Source organism: Phoca vitulina, unplaced genomic scaffold (assembly GCF_004348235.1).
Source record: "Phoca vitulina isolate PV1807 unplaced genomic scaffold, GSC_HSeal_1.0 scaffold38, whole genome shotgun sequence".
NCBI lineage: Eukaryota > Metazoa > Chordata > Mammalia > Carnivora > Phocidae > Phoca > Phoca vitulina.
The window spans coordinates 14,918,774-14,938,480 of NW_022589741.1; the positions used below are offsets into that span (position 1 = coordinate 14,918,774).

The following is a 19,707-nucleotide window of genomic DNA, read 5'->3' on the forward strand; positions in this document are numbered from 1 at the left end:
CAATTTTCTATAATAAACATGGACTGTCTATATTCAGGAAACATTTTTAAAAATCACAGCACAAGGGGCGCCTGGGTGGCTCAGTCATTAAGCGTCTGCCTTCGGCTCAGGTCATGATCCCAGGGTCCCGAGATGGAGGCCAGCATCGGGCTCTCTGCTCGGCGGGAAGCCTGCTTCTCCCTCTGCCGCTCCCCCTGCTTGTGTTCCTTCTCTCGCTGTTAATCAATCAATCAATCAATCAATCAAACTTAAAAAAAATCACGGCACAAAAACTGTAGAAAAGAATATTTTATTGAAACAGTTTCTCAATTAACAATGGACCAAAGTACAATTTGACTCAAACCTGTCCAACCAGCCTCAACCACTAGTGAAAGAACTCAAACATACAGGACGGGGTGGGACCCTGCGGTCTCATTTCTGCCAATGTGGCAAAAAAAAAAAAAAGAGGCAAAAAGACAACAGACAGACACAGCCAGGTTCCCCCTTGCCCTGGGAGCTGGGTGGCAGCTGCAGCTCCCACTCCAGACGCGATACTGGAGGACAGGCTCCCCAACATGGGCACGGTGGGTCAAGAGCCCCCATCTTAGAGCAATGCAAGAAAGGCAGGCCAGCCCCCACCCCCTTCCGTCCCCCACAAGGCCTGCCCTAAGAGGGAGAGGTGGCCTTTTTACATTCACACCCCGGCCTCGCCTTCCCCCAGGGTCTTGGGATAGGGGCTCACAGTAGAAAGCACATTTTGGTCAGCCCAGGGGGCCAGAGGGCCAGGGGGCCAGGGAAAGCCTACGTCTGGGCGGGCAGACGAGACGAGAGGGCCAGGAGTCACAGGCTGCCGGGCAGATGCACACTGACGACGCCTGCAGGAAGCTGGCATCCCACGCCGGCCACTCCACACGCTCTCCTGCGCCCGGGAGTCCGCAAGTGGGAGCTCTGGGGTTTTCACACGTCTCTCCCAGAGGGGGCTGGATTCCCTTCTTCGCTTTCTCCCTGCCTACTCTGGCCACCGGGGGGTGCACAAGCAGGCGGGGATTGATCTAGCTTTACTGCAGCCCGTCCGGATGGAAGGGCTTGGGCAAGAGGCAGACGGCCGCCTAACTTGCCACAGGAAGGCCAGGAAACCATGGGAAGAGGAGTCACTGGGGATGGGGCCTTTCAGGGAAAGACAAGACCTCGGAGGAGAAAAGGGCAGAGATATGCACTCGGAAACCAGACCTGGTAACCAAGGCTCTGTAGACACGGCCCCTGTAGGGCGGACTTCATGGTGGAAGAGGAAGGCAGGAAGGAGGAAGACTGGAGACTCTCTAATATCCCAAGGCATCCCTCCCCCTGCCAGGTCCATCGAACCCTCACGGCCGATCTCTCACCTACCCACAGGCAAAGAATTAAGACATAATAGTGATTTTTCCCAAATTAGGGCCTGGATAGGTAGGGAACCAGGGCTGGGATTAGGAAATCGAACAATTTCGGTTTTTACCACAGAACCACTGCAGAAGGAACTGGTGAGCTGTCCCTTCCTTCCCCCTCTCCACACCTCCGATCAAGGTGAGAGAAAAGGAACTGAAGCCTCTGAGGGCAGGAGCAACCCCTCCCCCGACCCTCGATGTTTAATAAATAGAGGAGGTAGGAGAAGGGGGTGGGATGAATGGGGAACCGGGGCGGGGGTTATAGTTCATCATTCTTCAAAGTCGGCTTCTGTCCTGTTGGTTGCTCCTTCTGTTCTGGTTCCGCTGGGGGTGGGGAAGAGCAAAGGGATGGAGTCGGTGAAATGGAGGTGACGGGCCCCCATTCTGTGCAGATCCTCCCCCCGGGACCCTACCAACCAGGCTTCCCAGGTACCCCGAGCTCCACGCTCACCTGCTCCAGGACCTCCCAGCTCCAGAGGCTCGGCATCTGCTGCTTCAGATCCTGCTTTTGGGAAGGAAGAGGTTAGCCTCTGCAGAAGGAAGGGAGGGGCTAACGGAGGGGCTGGCAAACTGTTTCTGCAAAAAGCCAGGGAGTCAATGTTTTAGGAGTGAGGGGCCACACTCGGCCTGTGTGTGTGTCTGTGTGTGCGTGCGTGCGCATGCATGTACAATAACCTAAAAACATTAAGGGCCATTCGTAGCTTGTGGACCTTCCAGAAACAGGCCCTGCCTGCCAGGGTGCCAACCTCTAGGTTAAGCAATAACCATATTACCAACCACTTTCCCCAACTCACGAGTCTCTTTCTCAGGTTCTGAAATGGGCTTTGCATCTTCAGTCTGGCCTGCAAGGAAACCAGGGGTAAAATGCAGTGAGCCGGAAGGAGAGGCCTTCTTCCTGCCCAGTAGCACCCGGAGCCGGGCACCCTGCCCTCACCTGGTGGGGGGATGACCTTCTCCGCTTGGTCGCTGGCATTGACGGGAGGCTCTGCCCGGGTCCCATTCTTGTCTTTGGGCCGGGGCCGGGGCTTGGTAAACTTGGCCTTATTGAGCAGATACTGCACCTCACGGTCCAGGGCCATCATCTTGGCCTCGATGTCTTTTGAGAGCAACACAGGCTTCTCTGTGGCGGGAAGCTTGGCCTGCTCGGCCACGGTCGCATTCTTCCAGGCCTGTGGGCGAGGCCAGGCCAGGCTCAGAGCTAGCCCTGGAGGACGCAGGTATCTCTGCCCCAGATGAAATACACCCCAACCAGCCCAGCCCCCAAACCACTCCACTGTCAGCCCCACAAGGGGAGGCAGGCTCCTCAGAATGGCATTTGAGGCTTTGCACAAAGGAGTCCCAAACTACACGCCTGGGGCTTACACCCCATTACCTGGGACCAACTACAGCTGCAGCTCTTGATCACTCCCTTGTCTCTGCACTTCTTGAGCTCCGATTCAAAGACGTTCCCCACACATCCCAAAGGGAAGTTTCTGCTTCCTATGACCAGTCATTCTCACCTCCCCGAACCGGGCCCACTTTCTCAGTGCAGCTCAAGCCCCAGCCCCCCGGAGCAGCCGCCCTAACATCATGGGAATGGGCTCCACTGCTGCCCCAGTCTGACAACTCATGGATGGCCACGACCCGTCTGGGGCTCATCAGACATGGCCGCAAACGTAAACAGTCTTCTGCCTTCCCAATGAGCTGCGAGGCCAGGAGGCAGCGGTGGCTGAGTCTCCGTCTCTCCGCATCTCCCACGCTGCCTCACGTGGACACCTTGCCAGCTAAGTATCCCCGTGAGTATTTACACAGGGATTACCCAGGTCTCGTTGATGACTTTCTCTAATGTCGCCATCTCCACCTCAGTGAAGATCTGGTCCATCTCTGGGATGAGCCGGGCACCCCTGGAAGCCAGAAAGGAGACAGTGAGCCCAGGAGGAAGAGGGGTCTGGGGTGTGCACGTGGGGCCCGGGAAACTGATGGACCCTGAGGCTTGGTGGGACTGAATTAGGAAGAAGAGCAAAGGGGCTGCTCACTTGAGGAACATGCTGGAGTGGTTGAGGAGATTATCAAGGGCAGACAGCCGTTCAGGCCACTTCTTGCGCTCTTCCACCCGAAAAAACAACCCGTGGCACAGCTTCCTCAGCTCAGTCAGCTTCTCCTTCAGCATCTGACGGATGCGGGGTGGGAGGGGGCAGAGGGGTTGAAGGGAGGAGAGGCCGGCCCTGGAGCCAGCCCTGCATCCCGCTCACAGCCTCACACCCCAGCTCTCCTCGCCTTCTCTGACCCTGGGAGAGGAGAGCGAGGGCTCCCATCCCACCCGCCATGTCCTGGGAGGCCGCTTACCACCGTGGTGGCCCCAAAGCCCTCGTCCTCCAGCCAGGTGGAGGCCGCACTGAGCCTCCCAGAGATCTCCTCACGCTGCTCCTCAGTGGATACTTCCTGGTACTCGGGCTGGTACAGTTTGTCCTAGGGAGATGCACACAGGCCCAAGCATGCACCAAGCCCCTGAGGGCAAGGCTCACAGAGCCAGACCCTCCTCAGACACAGGTCCCAGGGCAGGGGTGCCTCCCAGCCTACCAACCTGGGTCTCAAAGATAAAAGCTTCCAAGCTGTTGGCAGCCTTCTCCCGTTCCTGCTTCTCTAAGTCTCGGAGTGTCAAGTCTTGAAGTCTGTGGGACAAAAGAGAATCAAGCACGAAGGAGAGAATATGTTGACCTTGGACCTTGGGTCAGACAGTTCTCCCTCCCAGGGGTGCCGTTCCATACCCTGCCCACCCTACACACACACATGCACACGCAGAGTCCCCACTCACTTTTGCGCCGAGCGGGCCAGCTCGTCCTCAGGTAGGTCAGGCAGGTCCAGAACCACCAACTCCACCCCAATCTCCTCTACCATTCTCTGCTTCCGGGCAGGCTTCTGCTTCTTTTCTTCCTCTGGGGCTGGAGGAACACCCTCAGACCCTGCTTCCTTTTTCTCACTTGGCTTCTAGTGGGGAAAGAGACGAGCATGTCAGGAAAAGCTTAGACCCTTCTATTCTCCACAGGCGGGGCTCTAGGGGACAAGAAACAAGGCAGGCATCTATTCCCTTAGCCCCCGGGGCCACCCTGGCCTTATTCTGCCTGCAGCTCACCTGGGCCTCAGACTTTTCCTCGTTTTCTTTTTCTGCAGCCTTTTCTTCCTCAGGGGCTGCATCCTCCTTCGGCTCGGTGGGTGGGGGCTGAGAAGTGTCCTCCACTGGGGCCTCGGCCTCCTCCTTGAGCTCCGCTTGCTCCCCAGGCTCATCCTTGCTCCCCTCAGCAGGGCTTTCCTCTTCCTCCTGGGAAACAATCACAGACACCCCCCAGAGAAAACAGTCACTAGCTGAGCCTAAGGCTAACCCGGCTCAGCAAGGCTGAGGCCCCCAGGCGCTGCCGTGAATGGGCTTGCCGCATGGCGTGCGGGCAGACTGCACGGCAACGGGCGGTGGGCTGCACGGCCTTCGGCAGTCTCGTCGGACGAAGGACAAGTGCTTGGAGAGGAGGGGAACGTGCCCCGGAGCTTGAGCACAGGGGCAGCCTGGAGTCCAGAGGGGGCTATGGTTCACTGGGGGGCTCGGGAAGGGGCGATCTAGCCAATCCCAGGCAGCTGGAATGCCCACCCCAATCCCTGCGTCCGCTGCCACTCCCCGGGCCCGTACCCCACCCTCCGAGTGCCCCTGGCTCCGTGTGGCCTCACCTGGACGGTGTCCGTACCGTTCTCTTTCGTGTCTGCTGTCGCACCACCTCCAAACAGGCTAGAGATGGTGTTGCCGAGTTCTGGGAGGAAAAAAGCCCCAAAACTCACAAGGGCCACAGCAGTGACACCATCTTCTAACCCAAAGGCAAGGCCTGCCCGCCTCCCCAGAACGCATCCAAGTAGCTCCTCCCTCACACACATGCACGCAGCGCGCCCACTCAGCTTACTGGTCAGGGTAGATTCCTCTTCTGGGCTGTCCTCCACCAGGGTCTCAAACACAGACTCCACCTGAAAACGGACTCAAGCTGAAGGAACACACGTGCTAACCCACCTTCCCCGCACAAACCTCCTGTCATCGCGGGCATCTTCTTATGTGCTTCCACGTGACTCGAGGCGGTGCTGGCCTATTCCCTCACCTGCCGCCTTCTACGGGCTCCTGAGGCAAGTCACCTCCACCCCTTTTAATTATGAGCCCTCTGAGGACAAAGTCCTAGCTCCTTTCCCCCGAGCCCTGCACTTCTCTACTCGACAACAGAACGGGCCATTGTTTCCCACAGTGTGTTTTAAAAGATATTAACCCCCAGAACTATTCTTTGAGAATGACTTACTTAGCCATCCTATAAGTCCTAAATTTTACGATACCCATAAGCACTTCAAGGAACTAAGACCACAGCAGATCCGTGGTTAGTTGTGTTTAGACCCAAGGCTTTTCCATCTCCCAAACCCTTCTCGTTTCTCGTGTTCTAATACCGTGTGGAGGAACCACTCTGGAAAGGCTGGTGGGGCCTAGGCCCTCGCCCTGTGCCCAGGGCCGCCTCCTCTCACCCTGATGAGGCTGAGCACGCCGCTCTCATCCAGGTTGAAGTGAGCCTTGATGCCCTTGGACTCGTGGTCAGGATACTTCTTGAAGCTCTCACCCACACCTTTTAGCTTCACCGTAGTCAAATTCTGGGAGCCAAAGACCCTGGTTGGGGAGGAGAGAGCCATTCCAGGGAGCTCACCCAGCCTGCATCCAGCTCTAGACTACATAACCTCCTGTCATGAAATATCACCCCCCCCCCCCCCCACCGCAAGATGCTCACCCCAACCCTGAGCACACAGCCTGCTGCCTGTCCGCCCTGTGGCCCCAGATCCTCCCTCCCATCCTGATCCCCCTTCTCACCTAAGATCCTCAGGCCCCAGGAAGCCCAGGTCACCATAGTTGATGTGGAAGTTGAAGTCATGGTTGTAGCGGTTAAAGGTGATGACTTTGCGTTGAGGGTAGGGCCCCATTCGGGAGAAGAGAACCCGCTTATTGTGCTTCAGGCTGTGAACCCCGGGCTCCTCCTCCACCTCCCTCGTGAACTCCACCTACACAGTGGGCAGAGAGGAGGCACGCTGGAGAGCCACAGCAGGTTCTGGGGTAAGGGTACGTGGAGAACATCAGCTGCCAGAAGACAAGGGGGCAGGCTAGAGCAGACAGAGGGAGCATGCTCAGTGAGGTAAAGGGAGCGTGGCGCCTGATCAGACAGGCCTACTCACCAGGATGGGGTAGATGACCGCATCTCGGACTACAAACGGCTTCACCTTGAAGGCTTTGCTGAGAGCGGCTGCCTGGTACACGGCCCCCATGGCGGCTGCTTCGTCGGCGTTGATGTTCTTCCCTAGTTCCTCCCTGTGGGAGTCCCGCGCTTTAGCACGTTGACTCTGGAGCAGCCAGCCTGGCCGCCCTCTCCTCAGCCCTGCAGCTGCCCAGCGCCAGAGCCCCGGCCCCAGTGCCTCAACACCCACACTCACTTGCCCACAGCCTTCAGCAGCACGTCCTGAACTTTAGGGACCCGGGTGGCCCCACCGACCAGGATCACCTGCTCAATCTCATCCTGCAGAGAAAGAATGGGACACGGAACAGCTTGGAGTTAGCCCTCCTCCTCAGCGCTGACTCATCCCTTAACACTCCTGCCCGCTCCTGCCCGCCACCCAGTCCCTCTCTCTCCCACCCGCCTCCCCACCCCAGGCCCACGCCTGACTCGCCCCTCACCAAATTCATCTCGGCACTCTGGAGGGCCTGCTGTACAGGCCCAGGGACGCGCTCAAATAAATCCGCACACAGCTCTTCAAACTCCACTCGGGTCACTTTTGCCTTGAAGTCCACATCGTCCATCAGGCCCTCGATCTGGGGGAGGATGAGGCATGTCAGAGTTCCCACCCAGATCCTCCTCTGGCTGCGCAGGCCAGAAACCAAGGGACCGGGACTTTGGGAGAAGGGCAGGAGGCCGAGGAAGAAGGGATGGGCCACACCACACGCCAGCGGCCTAGCTCGGGAGGCTGGGGTCCTCTCCCCTCCGGGTGGGGAATATTTTCCCTCAAGCAGCCACGAGCGGGCACCTGTGCCATGTGATCAGCGTTGGCACTCAGGACGGTTTTGAGTCGATTTGCCTCCCGCAGCAGCTTGGCCATGGCACGGGGGTTCTCCCGCACATCCTTTGCTCTCTGGCCCTTGCGCTGTTCATTGAAAAGCTTTGCCAGGTGCTCACGCAGCCGGAGCTCCATCTCCAGGCCCCCCAGGGTGCGGTCAAATCTATTCAGGAAAAGGTGACAAAGAAAAGTGTGAGGAACACACAGGGTCCCTTCATCGACCCAGGAACCTGACTCTTGTCCCACGTACGTGGCTGACACCTCAGTGACAGTTCACCTACCCCTCCAATCCACCGTATTTACTGGGCGTCAACTTCGTGCTTGTCTCGGGATGTAATTAAGAGAAAAAAGATGGGGTCCCTGCTATCAAGGAGTTTACAATCTAGCATTGAACCAACGCACGAACGTGAAACATGTACCACCCTGTGAGTTATGAGGAACAGACAAACAATCGCATCAGTAGACGTAAAAGGGAAGTGTTGCCTATTTGCCGACGTCAGGGAAGGTTCTGTGGAGACATGATAATTGAGCTGAAATCTGAAGGATGAGTGGAGGTAACGAGGCGAAGAGCAGGGAAAACAAATCCAGAGAGGAGAAACAGTATACGTAAGCACCCGAGGTGGGAGCCAGCAGAGTAAGTTCCCAAGGAGGGCAGGTGAGGCTGGAGCTCAAAGAGCAAGGGACTCTGGGTAGAGACAAGTGGGAGGGGTCAGGGCTCTCACAGGCTAATGTAAAAGGTTTGGAGCCACTGAAAGTTTTTAAAGAAACAGATAATCAGATTAGCACTTTGAAAAGAACCCTCTGGCTGCAATGTGGAGAAAGAACCGGAGGGAGGCCACACCGGAGGCAGGGAGACCTTCTTTCGTAACCCTGCAGGTTAGAGTTGATGGTAGCCTGGACTCGAGTGCTGGTGGGAAAGCAGGCCAGAAATGAACAGGTATGAGAAAAAAGACAACGTCATCGATAAGCACACCGAAAACGACAAGAACAACAAAATGACTGCACGTGGGCTACGGCCTCATGGGTTTCCTTAGCAGCAGCTCAGGAAGTTCCCTGCCTTTCAATCTTCCCAAACTGTCATCCTCCCTCTCCATCTTCCCCTGAGTCTTGCAACAGGTACCCCATGATGACCGATGCTTCAGAAGAGCACTCGTGCAGAAAAATGAGGCAGCTGCCCGTCCGAGAAGAAAGCCCCGACCCGAGGGTGTCTCAGCAAGCGGCCCTCCTTCCGGCCCTGACTCACCCCACGCCCCGGACCTGCAGCTGCGGCTGCGTCCCCGCCTCCTTGGTCTTCACCGTCTGGTAGGTCACGATGGTGCACACAGTGCTGCCGGAGCCCATGTCGTAGAACATGACGTTCTGTAGAGACACCGAGACAACGGTCACGGGAGACTCATCTAACTCCAGGTGCTGTACCAACTCTCCACTTAAGGCTGAAAAGCTCCAACAGCGGCCGAGAGGGGCATTCTCTTGCTGCATTTAGTCGAGGGCTAGCCATGCAAACCAGACGCCCCACAAGCCACCCTGCCCGTCTGCTCGGAAGTTCCTCCCCGGCTCACCTGGGCAGTGCTGTTGATGTCTTTCCGGCGGAAGACACCATAGCTGAGGGCCGTGGCAGTGTTGTCGTTGATGAGCTGTAGCACTTTGAGGCCGGCCATGCGAGCGGCCTGCAGCACAGCGCGGCGCTCAGCCTGATTGAAGAAAGCTGGCACCGTGATCACTGCGTCCTTGATGGGCTGCTCTACAGAGGACAACAGAACAGGGCTTCCACCAGCTCCGTGCCTCCGGTGATACTTTCCTAGTCTTGGTACTATTGACGTTTTGGGACAAATAACCTTTTGCTGTGTGGGGCTGTCCTGCCCATTGTGGGATGTGCGGCAGCATCCCCGGCTCAGTAGATGTCAGGAGCAGCTCCCCATATAACCAAAGCAAAGATATCTTCAAATATCGCCGAAGGTTCCCTGGGAGGCAAAACTGCACCCCCTATGAGACCCTAGGGAACCTGGCCACCACTAACCCCACCTTAGCTACTCACCTGCAAAATCCTCAGCCAGGGAACGGGAGTAATTGAGAACCATGCCAAGTACCTCCTCAGGTGAGAACTGTAGCTGCCTGGGGGGAGGGGGGTAGTGAGAGGCAAGGACAGACGTGAGCACGAGAGGAGCCCATCGGGCCTGCTGAGCCCGCCGTCCCCAGCACAGCACTCACGGGCTAATCTGGAAGTGCACAGTCTGCCTCTGTGGGTCGGAGCCGAGCTCATGCTCTGGAAAACGAGCTCTGTAAAGGGCCACGTGGGGGTTTCCCTCCTGCTTCCCCAGGAGGTGCTGGAAGTAACGCAGCGTCGCCTTCGGATTCTTGATGGCCTGAGAGGAGGTAAATAAGGAGTAGAGTGTTAGGCTCCCAAGTCCACCATCACCTACCTCTCACATCAGAAGTTCAGGCCCTGCGCTCTGTCATCTCCTCCCCTCTGCCCACCGCTCTAGGAAGGGGGTGGGCTGCTAGCTCACCATGCTTGCTGCACTGTCTCCAAAGAACCTTTCATTTTCTTTCAGAGTCACAGTCACTGGGGTTTTCCTCCGGGATTCCCTGAAGAGAAGAGATGTAGGGCCCAGGTACCTATAGCAGGGTGTGGACTCAGGAGCCTCAACACCCCAAATACAATCCCTCAGACACCAGACTGTTGTGGGCCCTAGGAAGAATCCACACTGGCTTGGAGCACAGACTTCCCTCTTTCCCCACCCCTGACACTGGGGTCACCCTCACTTGTTCAAGACAATTTCCATGGGCACTCCGGGTTTGACAATGGCCACCTTCATGGACTCGCTGCCCAGGTCCACAGACATCACAGCCAGTGTGTCTGAAAAGGAAATAGATTTGTCAATTAGCCCCTCTTCCCCCACATTCTTGAGTCCCCTCTAACCAAAGCACAGCACTCCCCACAGAGAAGGTAAGAAAGTGGAAAGATAAAGGCCTGGGTTCAGCAACTCGAGTCCAGAGGCTTCCAACCAAAAGCCTCCCCTCCCACCATGGATCATTCATCATTCACTCATTTATTCTTCTGCTGATCCTGCTTCTGGGGTACACACCACTCAGTGCCAACAGGTCTGCCAAGAGCACAGCCATCACGACCCAACAGGCTAGCCTCCTTGGCCTCTGCCTCCTGATGGTGGCTGCCATTGTGCCTGAGGGAGGAGAAAAACAACACTTGTAACCGGATGCCTGAGTGAAGAAGACAGAATCTCATCCCAGAACAGAGAAGCTTTAAGATTTATACTCCACTGTCACTGAGGGCAGAGAAGCCTACATCCCCAGCTCTCCCTCCTGATTAAGGACCCGGCACTCGAATCACACAAAGGCTCCTGGGCTCCATCCAACACATCCCTAAACAGGGAAGGTACCAGGACAGGAGAAAGAAGACCAGAGCCTTCCGTCCACTACATAGGCTATAACCGGCGCACCCGAGCACGGCCCCTGCTGTCAGACACCTGGGGTGAAGCCAGGAGTCCCCGCCCAGGGCTCAACTACCTCCCTACACCTGGAGCTCCCCCGCTGGCGGGGGAAAGGCAGGCCGGGCCTGGACGGGAACTGAGAGGTGGTGACGTTGGACGAGGCTGGGATGTTAGAAGGGCCCGTCTCCTCCTCTGTATCCCTTCGGGGTGTCCCGCCCGCCCTCCGTTCTCCATCCCAACCCCCGGCCCGCCCCGCTGCCTACACAGACGCCGTGCCAGGAGCGCTAAGATTCTTCGCCGGGCGGGCACCGAGTCCCCCGCGAGTTCACCTAAGCCTCACCTGGCGAAGGCGGCTGCTCCCACTCCCGGAAACGCGGCCCGGCCCACCCCTAAGACGTGGGGGCGCCCCAGGGACTGAGCTGCGGGGCCAAGCTCACCGGCGTCCGTGCGGCCCTCGCTCCCGCTCCCGACCCGCCCCCGGAGCTAGCACGTTGCCTCCTCCAGGAGGGGTGGCCGGCTCCCATCGCCATCCCCACCCCCTGCTACCGCTTGCCTGCGCTCCTGCGACCCCAGCTCTGGGACAAACGCGGCGGCGGACGTACCCACGAGGCCAGCAGCGCGCCCCCAAGCCCGCGCCCTTCACAACTCCCCTCGGTTTGCAAACTGTTACATTAGCCACCAATCTCTCGGCGGCGTCTCGCGCACCAGCCGGCCCCGGACGCGGCGTGCGCTCATTGGAGCCTCCGCCGCCCGGCCCTGCGCCGCGCGCCCGGCCCCGCCCCCGCCTCCCCGGCGCGCGCTCCCATTGGGCCACGTCCTAGGCCCGCCCCCTCCTCCGTCGCCGGCTCGGGCTCCCGAAGCCGCCCAGGGGCCAGTCTGCCAGTTGGGGGAAAACGGCCGACGCCGGCCGGGGATTGGACCACGTCACCGGGCCCGGCGCCCGCCCTGCTGCAGTCCCGGACCTTTCCGGCCTCGGCGCTGGATGCCCGACTGTCGGGGTCGGAAGTGATTCGAGCCCGGTGCGAGTGGGCGCACGGACAGTCCCGCACTCGGCCCCCTGCCTCCGGTCACCTGGGGAGCCCCGGCCGAGGAGTGGGAGTGACCCGCATCCCCTCCGCAGCCACGCGGAAGAGGCGCTCGCTTGCTGGTTGGTACTGAACTGCCCTGGGCTTTGGATAGAAATCAGAATGGCTGCGTTCCAGGCTTAGTCCGCCCCGCCCCGTTTCACCGATGACACTAAAGCCACCAAAAGAGATGTTCGCTAGTGGGACGGAGATAACACTTGTTTCAGTGGCAGAATTTGGCCTGGACTCCTTACTCTAAGCTCCATTTTTATGAGACGGAATATTCCAAAATGCAAAGCGCTGTACACAAAAGATTAATTTTGTGAGGCTGTAATTGAGCATAAATGCACCACCTCGTGTTTTCATTCCATCAAATCTTGTGTATCTTCCCTTCTCTTTTCCTGCTTCTATCCGAATTAAAGTACCTCCGACGGATATTTGGCGCTCCTCCCTCCCTTTTTGTATTTTTACAGCCGCGTAAAGCGTGCGCAGTCCTTGGAAAGCGCCCCCCCCCCCGTTTTATTGACATGAGCTCACATTTCTTAAATACGGAAAATGGATCTCCTGTTTCCTCCCGAAATCATCTCCAGGCCTCCCTTCACAGAAGTCTCCCTTGAAGGCCCCGGCGGTAACTGCCAGAGCTTGTTTAAGGAACTCTTTTATCTGTACTTTCCCTACATTTTTCATGATGCTTAGGGAGACAAGAGTAGTCAGGTGTCTATGCTTAGAAGATAAACAAACCTACTGGCAATACCAGGGGAAGCTGATTTTTCTTCAATTTGTGGATTGCTCAGTCTTCATAGGGAGACCTTAGTAGAAACAAGGAGAAATAAATCCCTTTGATACCATCCTCAGCCTCATCTCTGGAGCTATCTGCTGTTACCAGTGTGGTGTGTAACCTTCCAGGCCCCTTCGGTGCATTTATTTACGTATGTATCTTGAAACATGTAGCTTTTGCTTTTTTGTAAATGATAAAATATTATATAATTAGGTTGTAACTTGCTTTTCTTTCCCTTTTTTTGTAACTAAGAACAAATCATGGAGCATTTTCCATATCCGTGTGTAAAGATTCACCTCAGTGTTTACTGCTATAGAACATTCCATAGCGTGGGGGTTGGTTAGCTGCAGTGATGGACATATATGTTGTCATTTCAGTTCCACTGAGATTTTCTGTATGACTGACTCTACTTTTGGGTAGCTATCTGGAAAGGTAGATTCTTTCCATCCATTTCTTTTTTTCTTTTTAAAAATTTTATTTATTTTTAAAGATTTTACTTATTTGAGAGGACGTTTAACCAACTGAGCCACCCAGGTGCCCCTCTTTCCATGCATTTCAGATTATGCATCTTTGACATTTATGGGGCCTCTGTCGTATATAAGCACTGCACTAGGTCTGTCCTTGCTTTTGGAAAAGTCACAGTCTGTTGGGAAACAAATAGTTTATGGTTTCAATGCACTTACTAAAAACCTATTGAGTGGCTGCAAGTTGGGACAGTAAGAAGGTCAGTGTGCCCTGCTCCTGAGCTCCCACCCCCAGAATATCCTTGGTGGGAGCAGTATCTGTGCCCTTGGGAGGTGCAGCAGGTGCGAGTGCTCTGGGGAGTCACCTGTTTTGTTCTCCGACCAGAGAGGAGAATAGTGTTTCACAAGAACATGTTGTAAAACAATGGAAACATTTTAAGGTAAGTCACCTGTTTTAGATTGACCAAGGCAGCTGAATTCACTAGTTCTTGTTCAGAATAACTTGTTAGTAACATTTAAGGACTACATCCCCTCCCCCCCACTGAGCAGAAACCCACAAGTTGCCATCTTGCAGGACCTGTGCCAAACTGACTTCTAAAAGAGTAAAATGAACACATTAGCGAAGGCATATGCATACATTATAAACCATGCAAGTATGTCATGTGCTGAGGGCAATGTGGATCAGGGCAAATATCCTGGTTTGGGAGAATTTTAAAAATCAGTTGTCACCCAGCAACCCCCATCTTAGGTTTACAAGTAACAAATGTTTGAACGTATATTCACCGAGAGACTGTTTGTAGCAGCTTCATTCATAACGGCCCCAAATTGAATATCATCCAAATACCCATCAATAGTTGGATGAGTGAATAAATTGTGGTGGATTCACACAATATAATTCCATACGGCAATGAAAAGAAATAGTCTTACTATTACATTCTGCAGCTTAAATGAATCCCACAAAGATAATACTGAGTGAAAGAAGTCAGAAGCCGAAGAGTACATACTTTATGATTTCACTTTAGATATAAAGTTTAAAGCCAGGCAAAACTAAGCTATGGTGATAGAGGTAGAGATGGTGCTTACTTTGTGGGGTGGTAGTGTTTAGAAGAGGGCATAACAGGTTTCTTGGGGTGCTGGCAGTGCTCTGTTTGCAATGCTGGTTGCAATGGCTTTGTGAACATTTAATAGGCTGCAGTATGTACGCTTTTCTATATATATGTTATACTTCAATAAAAATTTTAAAAATATTTTGTATGTGTTGCACAAAAGACTAGAGGGTTTGGGGTGCCTGGGTGGCACAGTCGGTTAAGCGTCCGATTCTTAATTTCGGTTCAGGTCATGATCTCAGGGTCGTGAGATCAAGCCCTGCATTAGGCTCCGCACTGAACATGTAGCCTGTTTAAGATTCTCTCTCTCCCTCTGTGCCCCTCTCCTACCCCTACCCCCTACCACCCCCCGACCCCCGCGCACTGGTGCTCTCTCTTTCTCTCTCTCTCAAAAAAGAAAAAGAAAAGACTAGATTTTGCTGGAAACCTTAAGCAGGGGAAAACTCACTTTTAGCAGGAGAAGCTGCACCAGATGAGTTTTTTTCTACTTCTTCACCAGTGGTTTTAGAATTACAAAAATATGGTTACTGAAGAAAACTGGAGGAACATAGGACAAACAAAGAATAAAATAAAAACCACCCATGATTGAATTTTCTAAATTAAACACTTTAGCATTATGTTGTATATCCACACACACTATAAACTTTAATGGGGATAATATTTTGTGACTTTCATTTATTGAGAACATTTTGCTATGTCATTTTTTCTCTACAGAATTTTCAATGGCTATCTTTATAGAATTGCAGCATGAAGAACTACAATAATGTATTTACCAAGATTACTATTTGACAATTAGGTTGTTCCTTTTTTTTCTGCTATTATAAAATTGCAATAGACACTTTTATTGACAAATCTTTATGCAGATCGCCCCCCTTATAATCTACTTAAGATAAATTCCTAGAAGTGGTTCTGCAGGCTTAAATTCCTTAGGCATTTGATACATTCTGCCAAGTTGCCCTCCAGAAAGATTTATCATATGTGCTCCCAACAGCAGTGAATGATAGTCTCCGTATCTTTAGACACTAATAAGAATACTGATGCGTTTCTACAGTCCTGGCATTATGAATTTGAATAGGATGGGGGGGTGATGAGGAGGCAAAGGATTGGGAACATTTCACAGTTTGCACTGCGATGGGGATGATTATGTGTCAAGAGAAAGCAAGACTTTTAGTGTTCTTGAATTCTGTGATTTCATGACCGCATAGAATATTGCTCAGAATGATGAACAAATTTATGGAATTGACTTCTAAAAAAAAATTAAATCGAGCACCCAGAATATGGGGCTTTAGAGATGGACAGACCTAGATTTGCCTGTAAACACCACTTCCTACCTGTGTGACTCTAGGCAAGTTGTTTAGCTTTCCTGAGCCTCCGTTTCTACAGCATTAAAAGCGACATGCTGGTACATGCCTTACAGAGTTAATGTAGAGGAGGGTAAGTGTTTAGCACAATGCTTGGGACGTCCTAAGCACCAAATAGACATTAGTTAACTACTTGTTTTTGTTCTTAGTGGGGAGAAATACAACTTAAAAATGGGCACTACTGCAGTGTTAAAACCTTGGTTAAGTGCTTTGCCAAGTTCACGGGGAATTTCCTTTCTCTTGTGGGCCAGATTTTCACAATCAATAATCAGCTAATTGCTTCCTCCTGTTTCACCGTAGCTTTGGAAGCTGGGCTCTCCTGTAGGGGAGACCTCTGACCTTATTTTCTTTTAAGATTTTATTTATTCATTTGTTAGAGAGGGGGCGGGAGAAAGAGCACAAGCAGGGGGAGTGGCAGGCAGAGGGAGAAGCAGGCCCCTCAATGAGCGGAGAGCCCTGTGTGGGACTCGATCCCAGGACCCCAGGATCATGACCCAAGCCGAAGGCAGACACCCAACCAACTGAGCCACCCAGGGTCCTTCTGAATTTATTTAATTGACCTTCCTGTTGCTAAAGTGGAAACTTCTGCTAGCCCTTTTAGGGGCTAAGAGAAAAAACCCAGACCTTTCAGTAGTCTGGAAATTGGCTTCTACCTCAAGAGCCAGATGAGAAAAAAACAGAACAAACTGATAGAAAATAAAAGCTTGCAGCCAGAATAAGAAGTGTTCCTCTTTTGCTCCAGTGGATATGACTGTTCTGTACGTCATGGACAGCAGTTTGCTGAAAGGGAAAAGAGGCCATGGCTAGGCCATCCTTGATTCTGAATTGTGATCTTTTTAATTTCAAGCTAAAGAACTTAAATTGCTTCTTTATCTTTAGGCCCTTCAGAACTCCAGTTCTCCATATGCAGAACCATAACTAAATTAGCACATCGTTTTCTGTGCCGTTTGCCTGCTTATCTTTCTCACTATACTGAAGTTCCTGGATTCAGACAAGTATAACAAAAAGACAAATCCTGGTGTATGTTCTGACAATTATAGCCTAGCTTCACACTTCAGAAAAGCATCTAATTAAAGATTAGGGAACTGAAGAACTTTGATGTGCTTGCCCAGGGAGAGTCACTTGAACCTCTTGGAGACTCCGTTTCTCACCAGAGATAATGATACTTCTGCAAATGGTTGCTATGAAAAGTCCATAAAAAGTGAAAGCACTCTTTTAGGTATAATTCATTATATAAAATTAAGGACTGGTTACTGACAGTCCTTTTTTTTTTTAAGATTTTATTTATTTGACAGAGAGCGTGTGAGCTAGCATGAGCAGAAGGAGCAGCAGGTGGAGGGAGGGGGGAAGCAGGCTCCCCGCCGAGCAGGGAGCCCAACTCAACTCAGGGCTCGATCCCAGGACCCCAGGATCACGACCTGAGCCGAAGGCAGACGCTTAACCAACTGAGCCACCCAGGCGCCCCTGTCCTTTCTATGTCTGTCCCCCATGGTGGTGGTTGAGCTCCCTAAAGGGCAAGAATCATGTCTTGTTCATATTTATATTTTGGGCATTTAGTACAATTGCAGGAATAGTGAGTACTCCATACATGTTTGTCAAAAGGAGGAAAGGAAGGAAGGCAGTAAGTCTGAAGAGGTGCAGTGGGTCGCTAATCCCTGCCTTTGTACCCTCATCAATAAGAAGACCAAATGGACACAGGCCTTACCAGGTTCAGATATCACAGGAAGATTCTGGGCCTCTGCCATTGGACAGTAGGGGGAGCACCCAAGTCAACAACAAAGATGCCACTCTGCTGTTCACATCTCTGCTTTCACATTACTTCTTTATTTTACTGAAAAATGATTGATATACAACATTGTGTTAGTTTCAAGTGTACAACCTATCACTTTGATATTTATATACGTTACAAAATGGTCACCATGTAAATCTAGGTAACCATCTGTTGCCATACAAAGTTTTTACAATATTATTGACTATATTCCCTATGTTGTACATTACATCCCTGTCTTATTGTATAAATACCTTTTAATCCCCTTTACCTGGGGCACTTGGGTGGCTCAGTCCGTTGAGTGTCCGGCTCTTAATTTTGGCTCAGGTCACGATCTCGGGATGGAGCCCCACGTGGGGATCCATGCTCAGCCCAGAGTCTTCTTGGGACTCACTCTCCCTCTCCCTCTGCTTCTCCCCCTGCTTGCATGCTCTCTCTAAATAAAAATAAAATCCTAAAAAAAAGACAATCCCCTTTACCTGTTTCACCCATCCTTCACCCCCTCTCCTCACATTGCTGCCTTTTTTTTTTTTTAAATGTAAGCTCTGTGCCCAATGTTGGGCTTGAACTGATGACCCCAAGATCAAGAGTCGCATGCTCTACCGACTGAGCCAGCCGGGAACCCCCCACATTGCTTCTTTTAATGTATTTTATTCATAGTATTAACAAATGACATACACACACTATCCAAAAATTTTAATGAATGGTACAAAATATACTCAGCAGATGAAAGAGGGTCCAGTCTACTCCCCATTTGTGCTTCTGTCCATGGTTCAGATCCTGAAACTGTGACAGAGGAAAGAGGACTTCAGCTGGAAGTCAGAAAATCTATGTGCCTGGTGGTGAGTAGACAGTTTCTTCCTTTCACTTATCTCTTTAGCAAATGGGCACTACCTTTTCTGTCAACCGGATTGAGGAGAGGAGGGGGTAAGAGGAAAATCATCCACATTCATTCCTTCAACCAAACATGGAATATCTACCAACTCTGTTAGGCCTGGTTCCTGGTCAACAAAGCACAGCCCCCGCTCTCTGGGAACTCCAGCTGGTGGGAATAAAGAGTAAAATATTCTGGAAATAAAAAGCTGTGGGGGAGAGGGGTGCAAAACAAACCCCACAAATGCGAACCACATGGTCACTTTTTCACATGTCCATATTCTCTCAAAATGACTGTCACTTCTGTACACAGCTCCTTGTGACACCAAACTGTACACCTACAGTTTTCCATGTGAACAGTTGGTTTAGCCAGAGATGGAAATGGTGGGTGGCCATGGACTATCTTAGACGTTTGCCACTTGTTAAATCACTTAGCTCTCAGAGCTGCCCCTTCCAGGCATTTTCCCTGTGTTCGGCTTATGTCCCATAGGCTCCCACTATGGAAAGGGAAAGAAAGCCCACGTTCTTGAGAGTTCCCGCACCATGAGTATTTCCTAGCTTCCTTAAGAAACATATTCTACGTGTCTACTTCATGCCACACGCTCTGAAGAGGGACACAAAAACGAATGTAAGACACTGACTGTGGTTCGCAATCTGTATCCCGTGGCAAACACAAACTTCTAATTTTATTTCTCCGCTCCTACAGCTGAAAAGCCAGTTTCATATACCTTCATTCATTTATGCCTCAAAACAGCCCTGGGAGCTCAGGACGTAATATTCTTAAGCACAGTGGGGTACAATTCAGAAGGCGCAGGACATTCCTCATCTTTTTTTTTTTTTTCTGTTGTTAGATTTTATTTATTTGAAAGAGCATGCAGGGGGAGGGGCAGAAGAGGAAGAGAGAATCTCAAGCAGACTGCGCTGAGCCCAGAGCCCCAGGCGGGGTCTATTCCACGACCCTGGCAGACCTGGGTAGAAATCAACAGTCGGGGGGCACCTGGGTGGCTCAGTCGTTAAGCATCTGCCTTCAGCTCAGGTCATGATCCCAGGGTCCTGGGTTCGAGCCCCACATCGGGCTCCCTGCTCTGCGGGGAGCCTGCTTCTCCCTCTCCCATTCCCCCTGCTTGTGTTCCCTCTCTCACTGTCTCTCTCTGTCAAATAAATAAATAAAATCTTTAAAAAAAAAAAAAGAAATCAACAGTCGGACGCTTAACCCACTGAGCCACCCAGGCGCCCTGATATTCCTCATCTTGATCCCTCATTGCCCATGCATTTAATAAGGGAGGAAACTGATGCTCAAAGAGGTGAAGGGTCCAGCACTCAGGAGCATTTTAGCCAGTTCCCGGACAGAGCC

At 52.4% G+C, this 19,707-nt stretch overlaps 1 protein-coding gene across 6 annotated transcripts; it reads right to left on the bottom strand.

The window, feature by feature from the left end:
* Positions 1-273: 273 nt before the first annotated feature.
* Positions 274-17,531, bottom strand: HYOU1 (hypoxia up-regulated 1). 6 transcript variants are annotated; one of them, XM_032428043.1, is made up of 26 exons: positions 17,418-17,531; positions 10,577-10,672; positions 10,254-10,347; positions 9,998-10,076; positions 9,699-9,853; positions 9,526-9,602; positions 9,050-9,231; positions 8,734-8,849; positions 7,461-7,653; positions 7,114-7,248; positions 6,873-6,955; positions 6,618-6,750; positions 6,259-6,446; positions 5,922-6,060; positions 5,324-5,384; positions 5,097-5,176; positions 4,513-4,698; positions 4,195-4,367; positions 3,964-4,051; positions 3,726-3,848; positions 3,416-3,549; positions 3,199-3,283; positions 2,335-2,569; positions 2,195-2,242; positions 1,852-1,902; positions 274-1,724 (listed from the first exon to the last, which is right to left on the bottom strand). In XM_032428043.1, the coding sequence occupies exons 1-26, from the start codon at positions 17,455-17,457 to the stop codon at positions 1,660-1,662; spliced, it is 3,039 nt and encodes a 1,012-aa protein (XP_032283934.1). In that variant the 5' UTR covers positions 17,458-17,531; the 3' UTR covers positions 274-1,659. The 6 variants fall into 6 exon arrangements, with proteins under 6 accessions (XP_032283934.1, XP_032283937.1, XP_032283935.1 ...); XM_032428046.1 differs by lacking the exon at positions 17,418-17,531 and adding an exon at positions 14,800-14,873; XM_032428044.1 differs by lacking the exon at positions 17,418-17,531 and adding an exon at positions 11,542-11,681.
* Positions 17,532-19,707: the final 2,176 nt, after the last annotated feature.